This window comes from Strongylocentrotus purpuratus, unplaced genomic scaffold (genome assembly GCF_000002235.5).
Source record: "Strongylocentrotus purpuratus isolate Spur 01 unplaced genomic scaffold, Spur_5.0 spur5_scaffold_21, whole genome shotgun sequence".
Lineage (NCBI taxonomy): Eukaryota > Metazoa > Echinodermata > Echinoidea > Camarodonta > Strongylocentrotidae > Strongylocentrotus > Strongylocentrotus purpuratus.
Genome location: NW_022145607.1, coordinates 14400472 through 14420926, shown reverse-complemented (window position 1 = coordinate 14420926; position 20455 = coordinate 14400472). Strand labels below are relative to the sequence as shown.

Sequence of the window (20455 nt, the reverse complement as noted above, 5' to 3'; positions counted from 1 at the left end):
AATTTATCGGAGGCAAATTGATATTTTAATTCACTTTATGTTAGACAATATACTGACAATAATCAATATCAATAAAATGTGATTATCATTAAAATCCATGGATCGTACAACGTAAGAGGCCAAAACAACGGAATTTTCAAAAAAATTAACAATGAGATAAAATATTTTTCACACGTTTCAATGGCGGATCAAGAAAGTCAAACTAAACGGCATTTCACAGAGATTGTGTGTATATATATATATATTGCATGGCCGTTGTCACTAATTCAAGAACAATTGGAATCGCTCATCCTCATTTATTTCGCATCCGTCTTTGACTCATCATCCCATTTCACCTTGATGTGGTTCAAGAGAGCATCAATTTTGTTCTCTAGGCGTTCAAAGCGCTCCTTCATCTGTTCCTGCTCGACGCTGATTTTAGCAATCTTTGGACCCTCTTCTTCGACCCTTTCGCTCACTGTCTCCACTTTGGTATCGATCTTCTTCAAGCGATACTTGAGGTTGGTGAACAGTTGATCGGTGGTGACTTCCTGATGCATGAATCCGCCCTGGTTGTATCAAGAACAGATTTGGATAAGTGAGTGAGGCGAGCTGGCTCAGTGATAGAGCAGTGGTTTCGTAACCGGGAGATCCAGGGTGCGAATCCCATTCTTATTTTAATTTTACTCATTTTGTGGTGCATTTTAATAGCATCCATTACATGACGTGTTTCAAAGGAGCAGATCTAGATATAGATAGGGTAACTTTAGCAGCTTATTTCGAAAATATCACATACCCCCTGTTGGACATTAAACGCTTGAAATCTTTAGACAATTTTATTAGCATTGTATAACAGTTTTAAGCACGATCAACTAATTTACTTTTAATAGAACTTTCCCACTTTGCCATTAGTCTCTGAGGAAGGTATTAACCTTCTTTTTCTTTACATCATACGAGGACATCGCACTCACGTTGATCAGTATTTTTACCTGTGCAGTAGTCTTGTTGGAAACCTGAATGGCATGTCGTAGGAGTTTCTGATCTCCAGTCAGCGTATGGTACCACTTCTGCAGTCCGCTGCAGCACGACCCATTGGGATTGAAGCGTTTAAACCTGATGACAGCCGAACGCCAAATGAAGATTGGGAGGGCACCTTGCAACTCCATCACCAGTTCCACCTGTCATTTAGCACATTTAGTGGTTAAGCCACGATCGCACTATCTTTACGGAAATCTTATAGCCCAAGTGCACTTTTTATAGCTACTTGCGCCCTCTACATAGCAAATAATGCCTAATCGATGCCTGATGGTCCCCCATTATCCCCTTTTTCTTATGTTAATTGAGAGCTGATTTGATGAGAAAACCACCTGTCAGCGACTTTGCAGGGAGGTCTAATCCCCCTGGCCAAACTAGTACAGACGGGATTTAAGGAAAATTTCAGTACATTGTTTTATTGCCAAAACAATATGTTAGGATTACGAAATGTGACATTGTGAGGCCTTTGAAATTGCCATACCTGTACTGTACGTTGATGGTGTTTCAGATAGTTAAGATTGCATGGTTGGGGATGAGTATCTCAATGTGATAATGCGATGAAATAGATCTAACATTTCCAAGTAGTCTAAGGGTAACTTCTCGAGCTTTCCAAGAGGTTACCTTTTCCCCACTGTCGGTATGAAAGGTACCGACTCATCGCAACTAACATTTTAGAGTACCGGTAAATCTGAAGGTCCACCTGAGAAGTCTTTGGTACGCATGGTCTCCAGAAAATGCAGGAGATTAGCGTCGCCAATAATAAGCTTTAACTTTCACGTTTATCTTCATTACCAAGTTCAGGTCAGTTCAGGTGCTTCGTATTCTCGGACAAAGTGCTTACTTACAAAGTCATATCACTAAAACCTAAGGTAGGGCTTAAAGTCGGTTGGCCCATTATCCTGTTTTCATGCATATTATTGAACAGCACATTGCCACCAAGCACTCGCATCTGTACACAGCATCACATGGAATTCTTTCCGTCACAAATACTTCCAACAACATAAAAAACAATAATAAAAACAACATACAAAACAAGCTGCTCTGCATCGTCCCCTCGTGGACTGCGCCTTTGTACTTCATTGAGGGAGTACTTACTGAAGGGACGAGATGCAGTGATTATCATGTTAGAAGATACTGTACAGTAAAAGACACAATGGCTGATGACAAGAAAACAAAATACCTTACTAACCTGCATTACTAAACGATGAAGCTTTGCCTTTTCTTGAATTGCATGAATGTCATCAACAGCCAGACCAACCTAGTCAATAAAAAGTAACATTAGGGACTTTTAGATTTGCCGAATGACAACGTAGATTGCTACAATCGACGTCCTTTTAATGCACTGCCTTGAATGGACGTCACACGTATCAGTCCACGCAAATCTAAAAGTCCCTATTATTAGCTGACATGAGCGGTTGCCTAGCGCAGGGGGGGGGGGGAAGAGAGAATTCGATGGAATTTATTTTACAATGTAACTTTAAACCCAATGAAAGCTGACTTTCTTTCTCATATTTTCATATTCGTCTCTTGTATCCTTAGATGTGTTCTTCTACTTCTATATGTCTATTGAAATGGTAGTATCTATTGTTGCAGCTCACAAAAAACATGACATTACTGTTTTACAATTCTAGTACCTGAATAATGGAGGACTTCGTAGACATAATACTTCAAAATCATACTATAACTTCAGCGTCTACCGGACTCTTAATTATAATACTACTACTGCTGCTGCTTCTGCTTGTACTGCTATTCCTACTTCTACATCTATAGATTAAGTCTACAATTGTCAATAATAAATCACTCTGTTTGTGATTCCTGGAGTGACTTGAAGTCACTGGAGTACTACATCCAGGACCAAACAATAGCCATGCTAGCCCCACTCTATTCTCTCTATTTCCTATTCCGTGCCTTTTCTCCAGTTTCGTCTTATACCCTTTACATTCTTGTTATTTCGTTCCCTCCACAATATATTTCCTGATAATCTTGAGACGTACCAGGAGGTTCATGATGAGGATGGACATGATGACGAGGAACAGAAGGAAGGTGGTATACGTGACGCCTTTGTAAAAGACAGAAGTGAGGAAGAAGTCTTCTTCACCATCGGCCAAAGTGTTCTCCGTACCCAGATAGTTCTGGCTGTGGAAGATGGTCCCAAAGTCTAGCTCTCCGATCATCATCACAAAGGTCTTGGCGAAGGAGTACTGTACGCTGTGGAAGGGTTGCTAGGTTAGGAAGAAAAAGAAAACGATCGAAGCTAGTGTTTATATCTGACAGGTCCGCCGTATAGTAGCACTGATCATACTGATGTTCATTTCGTATAGATGGCAATGATTCATGACCTTGAATACAACCGTATCTACTTTTACACCATGCGTAGTGATCAGGTGATTTAGCGGTGAACCCATTTTTGTAGACCTATTCGGGGCTCTTCCTACAGGTAATGCTAGCGTTACCAAATTTAAACATCACGATATGACTTTTGTTCGCAATGGCTAAGGCATAACCCCCCCCCCCCTCCGCGCCTCCCACTCCTCCTACTCCTCTTCCTCTCCTCCACCAGTCCAATATAGAAAGACTATGACTATGAGCAATGAGAATTGTCAATACTGTGTGCCAACAAGGTTGAATTGATAAAGCTTTGTATTAAAGAAGTAGTTGAAACTATGCAATTTAAGAAAATTTAAGAAACTGATTTTATGGTCAAAATTTGATTTTCGAACAATAGAGCATGCATAGATTTCCATGCTATTTTCTTTTTCGTTTATTTATTCGCAAGCATTGGATGTTCTAAAGGTGACTTTGAAATGCTTTCTCTTTACATCTAAGGCCCAACCTACATGTATATGACGTACCATATTAACAACCTAATATTACCTGGTTCATGAGGAGTGTGTAAAAAGCCATCGCAAAGGCGACGACAAAGAGGATGAGAATGAGGACGAACTTCATGAATGTCCGAAGAATATCTGAAACGAAGGAAATGAAATATTTGGTGTGGGGTCGTTAACAATACTCTGTTTTCAAAATCATACTGATAATTACAGCTCAACAAGCAACATGAGCTCAGATTATTGCATACACTAGAGTTTTCCCAGGTACATTAGTTTCGCTATTCTAAATGTACCCTTGGTGCGAGATACTCGTTTTTATATTCATGCGATATGACATGTTTATCGACATTACATTATTGTGATTCTTCAAAGAGATGATGTTGATTGAAGTGTGATGGTTATTGAAAATTAATGGTAATTGGTATCACAGTTCGGAAAATCGATATTAGGATAATAACAAAAGCATACTACACACGGGTGAAGAGTGACAGACGTAGATTAATATCCTGCCAAAGGACATTAGTCTCAACCGCAAACTATGTGATCTACAGTCCAGAGACGTTTCCACTAAATCACAATTACATGTATATTAAGAGAGATCAAGAAATTATTTTGATTTCCATTGTTCAAACTCATACATATGACACAAAAAAGAGAAAATTTATGGATGAATATCCAATCACACCCCCTGATAGATGACGATTTTACCTACGAACATGATGACGTAAATTCCCAGTCCCGAAAAGCGACGAATGAAGAGAATGAGATTGATCCATGCCAGGAAGACAGCCACTGCACCGCACTGCCATTGCCAATCCTATCATGAACAGTTAAGAAGTGACGACAATTTTATTTTAAATTACATAATTATGTCTTGAGAGTTTCAATTGTTGTGCTGATCTCGGTATAGATATAAATCAACCGTTTCGTTTGAGTTCGTTTTGCCTCACTCGCTCTTCGATGACGCAGCCTCTCTCCAACAAATGTCCTGGAGACAAATTTCTTTCCCGCCAATTGTTCTAAGGTTGTGGAACCAGTTACCCACCACTCTAAAGAAGGCTATATCTGTGGACTACTTCAAGAATACTTCGAAGGCCAGAATATTGTGTTAGAAAGCAATAGTTGCTATACATATCAGATGTACGGCTTAAAGTAAATGGTCAATTCATTCCTCTCTCTCCCCTAAAATTACAGATTTTGGTGTATGCATTGATTCTATATTCAAATTGATCTCTCATGTAAACCACGTAGTCCGTAATTGTAATTATCATCTCCACAATTTATGGAGGATTCGTAGATTCATTGATTTAAAGACATGTCAGCATGTTGTCCTAGCTCTATTTCCTTCTAGGTCGGATTATTGCAATAGTCTTTATACTGTTTTATCTGCTAAAGATAGAAGGAAACTTGAAGCTGTCCAGAATCGTACCGCTAGATTAATATTTGGCCTTGGGTCAAGAACTCATACCTCACCTTTACTTAAGGAGCTCCACTGGTTACGTCTCCACCAAAACTCTGTTTATATGCTTTTAAAATACTCAATCATTTGGCACCTGAATATCTTAATGACACCCTCCAAATATTTACACCAACTCGTAGTCCTCGTTCAGCAACCAACACATGTAAACTTATCATTCCAAAATCTAGACTCCAAGCAGCTGAAAAACGTGTTGCAGTAGCTGCATCAAAGACTTGGAACAGCATCCCTCTTTCCATAAGGGAAATTACCTGTCTTGCCACCTTCAAAAGATCCCCAAAAGTCACCTTTTCGCCCAATGATCTATGTGATATACTTCCTGTACTGTACTTTTTGTCCTCTTTTCATATATTTGTATTTGTAAGCGCTATCATGGTACTTATTGTTTTTAGCGCTCCTATATATTCGATATTATTTATTATACGTCTGTATTGTCTCAGCTGTTTCACTTGAAGAAATTTGGTTATTGTTTTTACTACTTTTTGGAGCTTTTTGTGAAGGTCTTTGTAACTCAGGGAAAAGGCGCTACATCAAATACTTTGTGGATTGGATGGGGTGGCCCAAATTTGAAAAAAAAATATCTCAAAGCAGAAAAGACCAATCATACACGTAATGCCATAATACATGGATTGTAACATTGATACTTTCATGACTAAATTCAGATGTGCATAGTTATGATGTCATAATTATTAGTTCGTAATCTAAACAAAATCATAACAGAATCTCCTGTATACGCGATTGACGCTTACAAGTTCAATTTTCCAACCCTGAGACCAAGCTTTTGTAGTCTTGGAAATGGACCTGAAAATGCATCATTCTCGGTCTTAACCATGATCTTACCAGTCGTAGGCTAACCCCCTTTAAGTACTGGACCCCGCTAAGTGGCAAGACAAGGAGAATGGCCAGGACGTACAGAGACCACTCGATTAGGTTCACGAAGGAAAAGTAAGATCCCCTTAGAACAAGCAACTGAGATACCTATTAATTGAAAAGAAAACAATTAATTATTCTATTTCAAACTTACGAAATGTTCTTGGACGGAGTCTTTGAGGTTGTCGGAAGAACTATATACCCCATATAAATTATGTAATTCATTTTTTTAGCATTCATATACCTCTTGTTATTATCATACTGCTTATTCCCCTTCACAAGTCAAAGATTAATTGTTGCGAAATGCATTGCTTTAAGCAATAGTGAATTCTTCATTTGTTTGGAGGATGGATTGTATGTTATGTGTGCCATCTAATAGTATGACTATCCTTGTTATTACCGCACACAAAAATGTCATTAATTCGACACAAAACAATAGCAAATCTAGAGAAATTGGACTGTACCTCCCGAAGCAGGTTGATCAAGGATAGAACCAGTATGATCCAATCACCGATGCGACCAAAGAAGAATATCGTAGCTTCATGGAACCCTGCAGTCCATCTCTGTTCGCCGTTGACGAACCAAGATACCCCCGCACTCTGGTTGGCGTGTCGCACATAGTAACTAGGCGGGACTACGATGACGTAACCAGTCAGCATCGTAACAAAGAGAAGGTAAGAACCGAAAGAGGCCCAGAAGACGTACTGTCCGACTCGGCTCCACTTGTAATTGAGCAAGCTGGAGACAAGGGGATGGCCCAAGAGATCTGCGCGCTCCGAGGTCACCTAAAATCCAAAGAGTTCGCTTGATATTTATTGATAATTAAGAAATTGGAAGGTAATATTTCATCAATGTTATGAGTTATATTGGATACTAAAATAAAGATGGGCTCCAAACAGAGTTATTATCATCCGTCCTACATGAGATGGTTAATTAAAGATAAGACTTCTAAAGTTATTTTCATTCAAATGATTAATTATATGTTTAGATATAACACCAAAAATGACACTTTTGCATCATTCTTTAGACTTCAAAGATTTACAAGGCGAAATGAAATTCTCATTTTCTTTCAAGACTCTTCAATTCTATTGCTGATAAGCCTGCATGTCCCCCAAGAGCCACACTACCAATTTTATTTGGGATTAGCATTGAAATTTTGCACTCCAGCTTAAGGTTGGGTTCTTTCTACCCTGGGATCGATAGAGACGAATAACGATGTATGTCAACACCTGGTAAAGGAGGATAAAACCTTAGCCACACGAGAACATTTCACAAAGTGTTTTTTAATTTGAGAGAGTGGCCATGCAAATTGTACCAACATACTCAATGGAGGACAGAAAGTAGTCTTGATCAGTACTTCAGAACATCTTTAGTTTGTTCTAGAGAATCCTCTTGGCAAATGTAATTGTGACGTCACATTTATTTTCAAAGAGGACAATTGTGGATTGCACTGGCTCACATGGGCCCTGTTTCATAAAACTTATAACATTAACAAGTTATGACAACTTTACTCTCAGCCAATCAAATGCCACGATTTCAATAGATTATAACAGTTATTGTAACATGTTATTGATGATAATTTTTTTAATAAAACAGAGCCCTGTGTCTGTTTAGAAGTGATATATTATTGGTTTAGTTGTTATGTGGCCCTAACATGTGAAGCAATATGTACAGCGGTTTTAACTCCACGGAAAAGACGTTATATCAAATAACATTTCTTTTATTGGAGTTCAGGAATATAATTATGACATTAACCATAATATTAAGAGGATGGTTAGCAGCAATGGCTTTCGAACTGGTCGTATATGGCCTCGCGCTCTTCTCCAAATGCCCTTTGGCATCATACTGGTCTCCCGTCGGCGCCTTTGGAGTCTCAGGGATTTTCTTGGACTTGAGTTGACTCTGTTTGACGGTATTGCCTTCTATAGTGAAATGTAGCTCGCTGTCCGACGTAGATTGCCCTTTAGGTGTGATGGTGAATATAGTCTCTTCTGTCTTATGCTCGTCATCGTCGTTGTCCTCATCATCTAAGAAAGAGCGATGATAATCAGTTTGTCTGGATTTACATATTCACTTTTTATATCGCATTATTAGTATATAATTCGCTATCAATTACAGTCAAGCCTAGTTGAAAATAAAGTCTGATCACATCTCAAGATAAAATAGGGACTTGGCAGCCAAGTGGTCTTTAAACATAGGTTCAGATGTATTATATCTTGATAAATGAATGTTTCAGGTATCCAAATCTGAAGTTGTATGCCCATAGCTCAACAATAATGCCTCAACATCAAGTTTAATTGATACATATTCATTCCGTGTAATAAAATGTGTGATTTTCAAAACCCCCCAAAATCTCAAAATTTTGAAGAAACTTAATTGAGTGAAAGTCAGTTCTTCACGAATCGCTAAGTATATATGTTTTATTACATTCTGCAATCTATGTTTATTCGCGGTCCGAACTAATCCATGCATATGGTGGTAAACTTGTACTTATCCAAATTCAATTCAATTCTATTTCACAAGAGCATTTATAAAATATATAACATACATTTATAGAACTATACATTGTTACATAAAATAATAGAAGACATGTATAAACATTGGTACAACAATTTGAAAGTGGCTTGCAGGTAGCAATCAGAAAGGAAGTGACCCTTATAAGTGGCCGACCTCTAGAGATATATATATATAATTAAAAGATAAATATAAGAACCAAATTGCAAGGACATGACAAAATAAACAGAGCCTGGCATATAATATATCAGAGAGATGAAACACAGGGTTTAAACTAAAAATAATATTATGCAAGAATACCTTTTCTTAAACCTACTTTTAAAACCATTCAGCATACTACATGTTATACTATTACTACTACTAGCTACCATCGGAATCCTTCGGCCTATCCCAATTGGAGAAGGAATCCTCGAGGAACTCGTAGTCAAACTGAACCCAAAATTCACTGTCCGTGGGCCCTGCTTCTGACGATACTGTAATACACCTATCCATGACTCGCTTAGCAATATCTGAAGAAGGAAGGAGAAGTTGTATCATTTTCATGAAGTGGCCAGAGAGTGATAGAAAGTTTTGGAGTGCCGTGAAATTACGAATGTTTCACAATATGCTTTTTGAAGTTGCAATGCGGAATTACATGGACTTGTAGTAGGGATGTTATACTATGGGATGACATAAAGTATGCGCTTGAAGCTGCATATATACTAACAGCGCTCAAGTCTAGGGTCTATAGTGTACATATTTTAATATAAGTATGTACATCGGAAGAGTTAATTCTTACATGTAGTTAGATGTAATTTTTTTCACGACACACATTGAAGGATGAAATTACTCCAGCCTACAATTTTATGTAAATTATAGTATACATGTATATTGAAGAGTATAATGTTGACTGAAATGATATGTATATTGTGATTAGGAATGTTGTGGAAAGGAACAGCAGACGGATGAAATGCTTTCGATATAAAGATATCTGGGCGAATTCCCAAAGTAATTTTTATATTTAACAAATCATCTGAGAGTAAAACCTCAACGAGCAACATCATTTTTTGGTCCATTTATGCCTAGATTACATTTGCCCCGGGCGCCGTACGATAAATTTGTCTACAATTTTTCGTGCGATTTTGGGGGCATCTTAGGAGGCTACGGGCTACAATGTTTGTGTTTACATTATCTACGAGAATCGTGCCATTTCATGTATTGGCCCTCGGGGAAAGACCGGGACAAATCCGTAGAAAGGCTGCTCGGATATTGTACATAAATCGTGCAGTAGTTGTGCAGTCTCCGCACAGAAATCGCACGGAACCCATGCAGCTTACTTGCATAGGCTGCGAGAAGAAAGCGCGGTGACCGTTCAGCCGCCGTGCCGTTTTGAGCGTTATTTTGCCCCCATGTTCACCGAAAATTCGTGCCTTTTCTGCGAGATCAGCACGAGGCCTCTGCGCGACGGTGCAATGCCACCTACGACATGTCTACGGGCTACGGGCATACGATTTTTCAAATTTGTATACATCATGTAACTTCTCACGAAACAAAATCGTAGAGGCCGCGGAGCCCGTGGATTCATACGAAAATTTCACGGCCACCTCCTGCCTCCGCACGAAGGCCGCACGGAAAAGGGGATACGGGCTCCGTAGACTAATCGCAGGACAAATGTAATCTAGGCATTACCCAGCCCCAAAACCGTAGAAACAATGGAATCTGATAAAACTCGATGGCTTTTACTTGCAGTCCGTTCATTTATTGTTCATTTACCTGGCATGTTTTTGATGAGTTTTCTCATGGGTGTAGTCCTTTCATACGTATCATCATCCAGTATGGATACAGACATTACTTCTCGCCATTTATCGTGACTTAAAATAAAATCGGCAATGTTCCTACAAGATTAGACATAGGTAAAAAGAGAGTGATCAAGAGGCAGAAAGAAATATCAATGGTGCGAATCATGGATAGATCGATAGAGAAGTCGGAAACGAAAGTTTAGAGTGTGTAGGGCGTGTGGGTTTGAAATATCGTGAGAGAGAGAGAGAGAGCGAGAAAGAGAGAGAAGGGGGTGAGAGAAAATCGATAGGAGGTCAGAAAAAACAAGACATTACATTTCTTTTCGATCTGGTAAACGTAAGCAGCTGCCCGTCACTATTTGCCGTTATTTGCCTGGTCAGCCTTTAGAATAGTGTTCAGTATGTGATCTCAAAGTACAAGGTGATGAATCTATAATAATAATACGCTAAGGCTCCGCGGGGGGCGCGACGTCTCCGCCGGCCTTTGTATTCTATTGTTTTTTAATGAGATCGCCGACCGAAGTTGGTGCAGCTATCTCCTCCTGAACCCTCCCCTCGGGGTCCCGGTGCCCGGTGCCATCGTCCGCGGGAGAGTCTACTCTGTGGAATTGGCTATACTCCGCCCGAGGTCCTCCTCCGTGTCGACGTCCAGGGCGAAAACAGACGCGATATGCATAATGCAGGATATGCGTGACGACAGAGATACCTCATGGATATTCAACATTACATCCGTAGACACACGACCGATGACTATCCGTATAAAATTGTATACACAAAAATCGGTCGTAAAAAAACTCGAATCATATTCCATACCTTACCTGGCTTACCATGTCGCACGCAAGTACGCCAAAACACGTACATTTTCGCAGTTGCGAGATCGAGACGGAGCGTAGGGCTCGAGTTTTTGGCGGTCGATTTTGTTTTGGTAGAAGCTGAATCTAGACCATGAACCACTAAACATCGCGAAACTGCAATCAATTTCCATCACGAATTCACGATTGCTGCAATATTATAAAGTTTCCATAAATAGAGGTATGAAATTAAAGCATATTTTGTGATGTTCTCGCCATGTTTACGTAATTTTGATAATCATTTCTTCAAAGTAAAGAAAATCAGACAAAATCACCGTAACTGACACGCATACAATAGTGCATTGCCACTGTGTAGTGTGTGTGAGATGAGCTGAGTTACGCTGCAGTTATGCAGCAGTGTGTGAGTTGAATTCGAGTCGAAGAGATTTGACACTTTGAAATTGTTATCTGTTGGTTTGCATCATTATTGCCGCGATTTTAATATAGTTTCGTGAATAGATTTACGAAACCTGAGCTTAGAATTAGTAAAAGTATTACTAATGTCTACGTTTTTAAACGACTGTCTGATTTTCTTGTGACAATTTTACTTTGAAAAATGATTATCGAAATTAATGGTCAGAAATAATCACAATCTAGGGTCTATTATGTTACAGTTCTTGCATCAAATCAATGCATGAAAACTTAGTTATTGAACTAGAAAAATGTTTTTTTTTTTTAAATAGGCAATTATAAAGAAGGAAGCCTGAAACCTTAGGCTACTGAACAAATCTCAACAAAGTGTAGGCCTATCGTTTTTTATGAATTAGTGAAAAAGTAGCCCCAGAAAAAAGAGCCCCCGAAAGTTGAAAAAGTAGCCCCCGAAAATTTCCCAAAAATTTGAAATGGAGCCCCCGAAATGAAAAACTTAATTTTTTGCCTGCACCCCCCTCTAGAATCCTGCGGATTTCCACGGGTCCTGAGTTGCGTGTATATATAATATAGGCGTGGGGTCCACGGGTTTCAAGGGGCCATAAACCCCCAAAAGCTCGGAGGTTACGTTCTTCAAAGTTGGGGGGGGGGGAGATCCCCGAGAGATCAGATCGCAGCGAGTTGAGTGTATATATAATATAGGCGTGGGGTCCACGGTTTCAAGGGGCCATAAACCCCCGAAAGCTCTGGGGTTTTAGGCGTTTAATTAGGGTCAGATGAGCATATTTATAATACTTTATTTGTGACACTTGCGGGTCACTAATTGGCGTGGGGTCAATACGTAGAGTTGCGTAGTGTTGCGTACCAACTACGCTGGCCTACGTTACTATATGCTGAGGGACGGAAAGGGGTACGCAAGGTGAACGAAAACAATTCAACATGTTTAATTTTTTTTGCGTACTTTCGGCGTAGAAACTTGACGCAGAGATTACGCCTTTTTACGCAGAAAGTCCGCCTTTTTACGCAACAGTACGCTACCCTACGCCAGATCGACTAAGCAGTAAAAGCTTTCCACACAGTAAGCAACCATAAGCAAACCTGTACGCCAGCCTACGCATAACCTACGCAGGGACTATTTTCCCATTAATACGCAGCCTAATTTCTGCGTAGTCGGTACGCTACACTACGGAACTCTACGCAGTTCCAGTGGCTTAAAGAATAACTACCGGTACAGTTGGATTGTTTTTTTAAATTTAATATAAGGCCAAATTAAAAAAAAAACATGCTTATAGCGTCCTGTTTTTTTGAAAAATGGGAAGGAGGAGGCGCTTTTTTTCTTCTTTTTTTTTTCCAAAATGGCCGCTCCGTACATTTTCCCTGGCATTCGGGCTATTTTTCAAGATGGCGGCCTACAATTTTTTTTGTTTCTTTTTTAAAATCAGAAATACATTTTAGCAGTGCTTTTCATGTTTTTTTTCTTTCAAAAAAAAAAAAAAAAAAAAAAAATAGGAGGCGGTCCCCAAAAAGGAAGCAGGCGGGGACGATGTTTTTTTTCTTAAAAAAAAAAAAATAGGAGGCGGCCCCCCCCCCCAAAAAAAAAAGCGGGCGGGGACGCTAAACATGTATATTTTGTTAATGGCCTGAATGGCAAATAACGTTCTTGGTGGTTTTAATTTAGACATTCTCTATATATCTATTTACACCTCCCGCCCCCTCTAGAATCCCGCGGATTTCCGCGGGTCCTGCTAGTTTTATTATGTTCTCGTATGCCCGATCTTTGATAACATTCGTAAGCATTATGTTAAGAAATATTATTACACTAGAATTAACATCAAATTTGTTCAGTTTAATTAATTTTAAATTCTTTAGACCCTTGACATTTACATGGGCATGTGTATATAATATGTTATTTTTTTTTTGTAGCATAGTTCACGTACTTTTAGCACTTACAATATCTTAGATAGACTATTTAGTTTTTCTCAAGCTATATTTGAAATCTTGCCTTTAGTTTACTGTGTGTTGTTTGAAGCCAAAGAACCTTTCGTTGTTTGATGATGATTGTTTTACCCGACTGCTAATAAAACATGTATATGATTGTACGTAAACAACCAAGAGACCTACGGCTTTAGGTCATCTCCGAGGGACTTGATATTGAGGAGTAATGCCTTACTAATGGGCGCGAGCTCATTGACTTGGGTTTCGAATCCGGTACATTACGGTTACGAGACCACTGCTGCAACACTGAGCCATCTCGCCTCTTTTTTGGTAAGATATATTCTGGTTTGCTGTCTTAGTTGTAAAATATTTTTGTCCCATTTATCTGTATTTATTCCATCCCCAAGGTGGACCGTTTAAGAGACAAAAACAAACCTTTTAAACCTTTCAACATTATAACCTGTATTTCTGTAGATGTAAAAGAGGGGGAGTGGGGGGGGGGGGTCTGAATAGTTGAGAGAGAGATTGACTATATAATAGCTAAATATGTAGATATAATATACATGTCTTTATGGACACGGAGAGAGGGAGAGACATGGGTAGGAGGAAGGGGAGCCGGGTCATCTGATTTGTGTCGTTTTGTAATCTTACTCGTGCCCGTTGTCGATGGCATAGTCGAGGCAGTTGAGTCCCTGCTTGTCACGCAGTACAATGTCGACTTTCTCCTCGCAGACGAGAAGCTTCACCATATCGATGTGACCTTTCTTGCAGGCTAGATGCAAAGGTGTTATCTGGCAAAGGAAGCAGAATATAATTTGCCTGGAAGCCATGAACTCGTAAATAACTGCCCTAATTATTGTATATTGTAGTGGTTGTAGGGATACTGCAATGTTGAGATACAATGACAGTCGTTAACGTTGACTTCAAGTTGGCATTTTTATTTTCAGTCACACCATGCCAATCTTTTAAATGAATCCCAAATACATGCATTGGTTTTGTCATATCTCCTTCTGTCCTTGCAGCAGAAGTTGAACCAGGATCAGATCAAAGTTTCTGGCATTCGTTTCGATTTTCAGAGGCCCAATGAGGATTTAAAATGTTTCAGAACCGTCCTTTACCGCTCCATATATACAGATGATCTGCACCACGTGCAAGGGAATAACTATATCAGATCTGTAAAGATCGACACAGAACCAAAACGTTTACCAACGCCAGACGCGATATTTTTTTCCTACCAATTCATGTTGATTGCAGGAATTCTGTTTGAATTACCTACCTCGTCCAAGTCTGTTTTATCAACCCGTGCATTAGCTTTGAGTAACTGCTTGACTGTCCTTATCCAGCCATTGGCTGCTGCAAGGTGCAAAGGAGACCGCTTGTATGCATCATCAGAGTTGCTTTAAAAAGAATTGAAAGAACAATGATTGATCAAAACCATATACAAGTAAATAGATGATACAATTCTACATTGAAACATTTTTTTTTATCATTTCGCCTTGCCAAAAAAATAGGGGGGAATTAAATCTATCCCTCTATGTGATTCTCAGTTTATTTCCAAAATAATTACATAAGGGAAAATATTAGTCATTGCCCCCCCCCCCCCACACACACACCTAAGATCGACACCCCTTTCACACAGCAAAAGCGGGTCGGTTTTCTTTTTAAGATGACGTAAAGTGCAATATCCTGTATGAGTATCTCATAGCACAAAACTCAGTGGATGCGCAAAGGATCTTTGTCGCGCGCAGTTACATTTACACGTTAAAAAAAACCGCGGCGTTTTTTCGCGGTGGTTTACCGCGTCATTTCTGAACAAGACTTTAGATGTCCGTTTTCTTACGTAACATTGACGGTAGCCTTCGCCTTGATGAGCTCCTGAACGGTCTGGTCATGTCCAGCCTCAGAGGCATAGTGGAGCGGTGTGTTACCCACGTCATCGCACTTATCAACGACTTCACTTCGCTTCCATCGAATCAATGCCGCTACCGTTCTGCGTAATGAAACATCATGATTATAAATGTTTATTCAATCGTATTTCCTGAAAAACACAGAAGTTCTGGGCTCTGGTAAAAAAGTGTCACATTTTTGGTGGTGTTTATTTTTCTCGCGGGCAGGGGGTGTTTTAAAATCTGAAAATCGCGCCGGCCAATATTTCGCTCAGCAGGGAGGGGGAGGGGGTGGTAGTGAGCACTTTGTTAAAAAAGTGTCACAATTTGGGTGGTGTTTATTTTTCTCGCGGGCAGTATGGGAGACAGATATGTGTACTTTGAAATAATCATGAACAGGTAATGCAGTGGCGTACGCAGTATTTTTTCAAGGGGGTGTTTTAAAATCTGAAAATCACCTCCTTTTTTTTGGGGGGGGGGGAGCCCTTTAGCAAAAGAAAACAAAATAAAAATCTTTTTTTTTTTGGGGGGGGGTAAACGTCCACAAACAATTGAAGGGGGTAATCCCTCCCACCCCCCTCCCCCTGCTTACGCGCCTGAGCTAATATAAAAATGCTGAAAATAATATTGGTAAACCAATTAAAGATAATGTTATATTTCGGTCTTGGGGTGCATAAACACCATCTCAATAGGCAAACACTATCTAACAAAGGCCTTGGATCAAAGTATGTATACTTTTATTGATCAAATTATTTCAAATAATCATTACTAAGAAAGATTATGATATTAATATTCTTTCGATTTCAAGAAGTGTTATGAGTTACTCTGTGTGTCCTTTCTTGGCGGCATCGAGAATGAATTCGCTGATTTCTTCATCATTGACCCAATGGAGCATAACCCCGTGATGAAGAAGAAGCTGAGAGAAAAAAAGAGAGTCGACGTCATCATCATTATCCTCCTAATCATCTTTGTTACAACACTGAGTCATCTTTATCCACATCCTCATCCTCCTCTTCATCATCATCATCATCATCATCGTCATCGACAACACGAATAACATCATAATCATCATCATAACCACCAAAAAGATCAATCCCTATCGAGAAATCAACTCAACGACAAATCAACTCAACGACAATTTCATACCCTATGCATATCCCAAATAAATAATTCATTTTCGGGTTTAGGTCATTGGCATGTTAACACGCACAATGTGATGGACAAGGCTATTTAAATTGCCTCGGGTTTGATTTTGTTTTAGTCTTTGTGTTTGTGCTATCATCACCGTCGTCATTTATCGTCACCAGTATCATGATCATCATCCTTTTGCTCCTCCACCTCCTCCCCTTCATAATCATCATCATCATCGTCGTAATCATAAAGAACATCACCGTTATCACCGAAACCACCACCGACGTTATCACAACCATCATCATAAAAATAAGCAAATTATCGTAACCTTTACCTTCTTCTTCTATATACATGTATTTCTTTTCTTTCACTTCCTAATATTGTTCCTCTTCTCGTCTTTTCTTCGTCATGTCCATTACCATCACTACTTAACAAATCTCTTTTTATTTGCTTACCTGGAGTGTATTTGCTTTGTTTTCCGTAGCTGCCCACTTGAGGAGATCCGAGGCCGCGTCACGAATAGTATCACCCGTAGTCACGCTAAATTCCGACCTACGAATACGACCGAGTAGACCGATGATGGTGTCGAAGCTACCGGAATTGGTCGCGACCTGGAGGGGCGTGAGCTTTTCATTGTTCTTGGCACGAATGTCAGCACGTCTATAGGAGTTAATTGGTCGCGTTAAAACATAATGGAAATATATGAAAACTAATAAGAAATATTGCATATGGCAGGGCTTAAACAAAATACCCTGATAATTATAAATTTTTAAGAAAAACATACGAAATACATTAAAACACATTAGATTATCTTGAAAGATTTTTTCGGGGAGGAAGAGTAGAGGGTATCAACAGCAGGAGAAGACCATGGAGGTCAAGGACCAACTGGGAACAAAACGTGAGTGTACTAAATGGCAGAAGGCAGAGATATGTAGAAACGTGTTACAATCAAACTCCGAGCTGGACGAACTTACGTTGATAGACTAATCTTTTTTTCTTTCCTTTTTCTCAAATCTTTACCTTTAGTATGCCTTGTTCGCCGATGTCTTATATTATGTTTTATCCTCTTCATCCATTCAGCGTCTTAAATTTTGTTCATTCTCTCCCTAGACTCGTCATTAGTTTATTTTTTCCCCTTTTTTTAGAATTCTATATTCATTGTCCCTTTATCTTCCTCCTTTTGTTGTACCTTAGTCTCCTTCTTTTTGTGTATTCTTTTCAATCATCTTGTTTAATATTGGTTTGATCGTCTCTTTCTATCTGTTAATTTTTCTTGTTTTGAAGCTTTTAAACATCCATTTTCATCACCTCTCGTTCAAAACATTTTTTTTTTACATCGATATGACTAAATATATGCTGCATATATTTGGTTTTTGAGCTACAGAAATGTATTTTAAATGTTAAGACCATTTCTTACTCTTCGAACAAAAACTCCGCCACTATTTGATGGTTCTCCTTGCAAGCGTGATGGAGCGGGGTTTCGCCATTCAAATTTTTGGCGTTGATGTCGGCTCCATAATTTCTCGACAGCATCGTAACAATGTCGAGATGGCCAGCAGAGCAAGCCTCATGCAGGGGTGTGTCATCGTCCTTCATCGTCGTTTGGTATGCTATTAACCCTGTGTCATACATTGTTTTTTACAAAAGGAAAACCCACATGTAATGATGAGTAATATTCAGCTAACCGAATTTAGCAATGTAGTGAGGATTATATTAGCACAGTGAACACACAGCTTTATCGTGACAAGATAATTAATCTCTACCTAATGCTTTATGTAATATGTTTAAATGATCACGTCATTTTTTAAGTACTAAATCTATTTTTACTCATTATGACAGGTTTTCATTGAGGAATATGTAGTTTACAGGAAAATTATAACTAACAGTATTTGAGATAAAATAAATACGGAAATGTGAGCATACTTGCTCCATCAGCGTATGCGAAAGGGGGGGGGGGGACAGGTGGAGGCATTCTGCACCCCCCCCCCCCCAATCAATATCTAAAATCTTTTTTCAAAAACGGACAGGGAAGCACAAATCTAAAACTGGAGATGTACTGGATATATCCATATTGTTTTGATTATTTATCAGGTGGGCTGTATCTAATACAGACCACCTTATATTTTTGTTAAAATTGCCTTTATTTATTATTAGGTGGTCTGTCAACGACAGATCACCTATTGTTTTCGTCAGAATTTTCTTTATTTATTTATTTATTTATTTATTTATTTATTTATTTATTTTTATTTATTTCTTCACACTTTTTTGTTCACAGGATAACTCAAGATCGATTCAATCAATTTCCTTCAATTTTAGCACATTCATAGTTCATTGTCATGAGACGTGACAGTAACATTTTCAAGGTCATCAAATCTTCATGACGTCATCCAGGCGCCATTTTGTGTTTTTGGGGTACTTTTTACTCATGATCATATCTTCATAACGGAAAAGCATTTCTCATTCATATTTATCATGATTAAGGTCAATATCCGTCCGGTCAATTTCAAGTCAAAAAACGCGCGCGCATGCGTACGTCCGCGCGTCAGCAGGCACGCAAAAATTCAAAATGCTCAAAATCATATCAAATTAATTTTGCATACGTTTTAGGCCATTTAAAGCATTTTGCAAAAAAACGCGCACACGTGCATGCGCGCGCGTTTTCGCGCGTACTGGTATTTTTCAACATAGAATCGCCAATTTTTCTCTGTCATCATACTTGGCACATTTTTTCAAGCATTTTGATACCTTGTTCACCTTTTTCTGACCATTAATAACGGAATGAGCGTCCGTTTAAGATAATTTCCGTGTGTGCGAGCTCTTGTAATACATAGCATACATGGGCAAAAAACATGCCTATACAAAATCCATTGTAGCGCTTTAGGATGGAAGGTGAACCCAATTTTTTTCCATATTTTGATAGAGTATGAATTGGAGATATGATTTCATGTCTCATTTGACCCTCAATTAACTTATGACGTCATCATAATGGCCTCCCAACTCAAAATTTCAATTTGCATATTATGACGTCAGCATATTTCTGGAAAATTGACTGTATCTCTGTAAATATTTACCGATTTTCTTCCAAATTTTGATATGATCTAGCTGAGACAATTCTCTACAAATGCAGTGACCACAATATTTCATTTTGACAAAGGTATCATGGCGTAATTTTGCGATTAAAGGTGGCATGTCAATTTTTCACATTTTGCGTGTATTCTCTATGGGACATGACTTTTTCTCAAAACTGGATTCTACATCCTGTCTTTTGCGAGCAATATCTCCGTCGTTTTATCTTTGTTTTTGCTGAGCTGTGAGTATGTTGTAGCTAAGACAATAAGCTATCCGAAGTATGCCTTTTATTTTTCGATCAGATGCCGGGATCATGCTCATATTTCACTTACAAAGTGGGATTTGTGAAATCCATTTTCCGTTTACGTGTAATCTCTATGGAAATGTTTTGGTATATCGGTCCCTGGTTCGAGTCGGGGCGTCTCCAACAATTTTTTTTTCTTCACTTTTTTTTCTTTTTTGACTTTTCAATGATCATAAAATTGAAAACAGACCACCTAATTCGTCCCCATGACGAATTAAATTTCTAGTATTATATTATAGAAATATTAAGTCGTATATCGTATAGGGAAGTGGTCACCAGATAAGGAGAAGATTCGTCAGTCTGTTGTGCGCTTCACAACAAGGAGGAGGAGGGATGCCCTGTACCAGGCACGTTTTGGTCTGAAAGACAAGGACAACTTCACGAGGGTGTATGTGAATGAGGACCTAACCAGGCTGAGGTACTCGG

General features: G+C 39.0%; 2 protein-coding genes across 2 annotated transcripts; both read right to left on the bottom strand.

Moving 5' to 3' along the window:
• Positions 1–244: 244 nt before the first annotated feature.
• On the bottom strand, positions 245–6871 carry LOC115928162 (transient receptor potential cation channel subfamily A member 1 homolog). Its single transcript, XM_030995026.1, has 8 exons — positions 6657–6871; positions 6163–6300; positions 4554–4662; positions 3889–3980; positions 3009–3236; positions 2204–2272; positions 969–1157; positions 245–548 (listed from the first exon to the last, which is right to left on the bottom strand). Exons 1-8 carry the CDS (start codon positions 6849–6851, stop codon positions 297–299), a joined length of 1272 nt encoding a protein of 423 aa, XP_030850886.1. The 5' UTR covers positions 6852–6871; the 3' UTR covers positions 245–296.
• Positions 6872–7884: 1013 nt separating this feature from the next.
• LOC578772 (ankyrin-1-like) lies at positions 7885–18641 on the bottom strand. The gene is made up of 9 exons (XM_030995025.1): positions 18074–18641; positions 17112–17316; positions 16350–16441; positions 15480–15629; positions 14916–15036; positions 14291–14430; positions 10459–10580; positions 9075–9215; positions 7885–8219 (listed from the first exon to the last, which is right to left on the bottom strand). The coding sequence occupies exons 1-9, from the start codon at positions 18286–18288 to the stop codon at positions 7897–7899; spliced, it is 1509 nt and encodes a 502-aa protein (XP_030850885.1). The 5' UTR covers positions 18289–18641; the 3' UTR covers positions 7885–7896.
• Positions 18642–20455: the final 1814 nt, after the last annotated feature.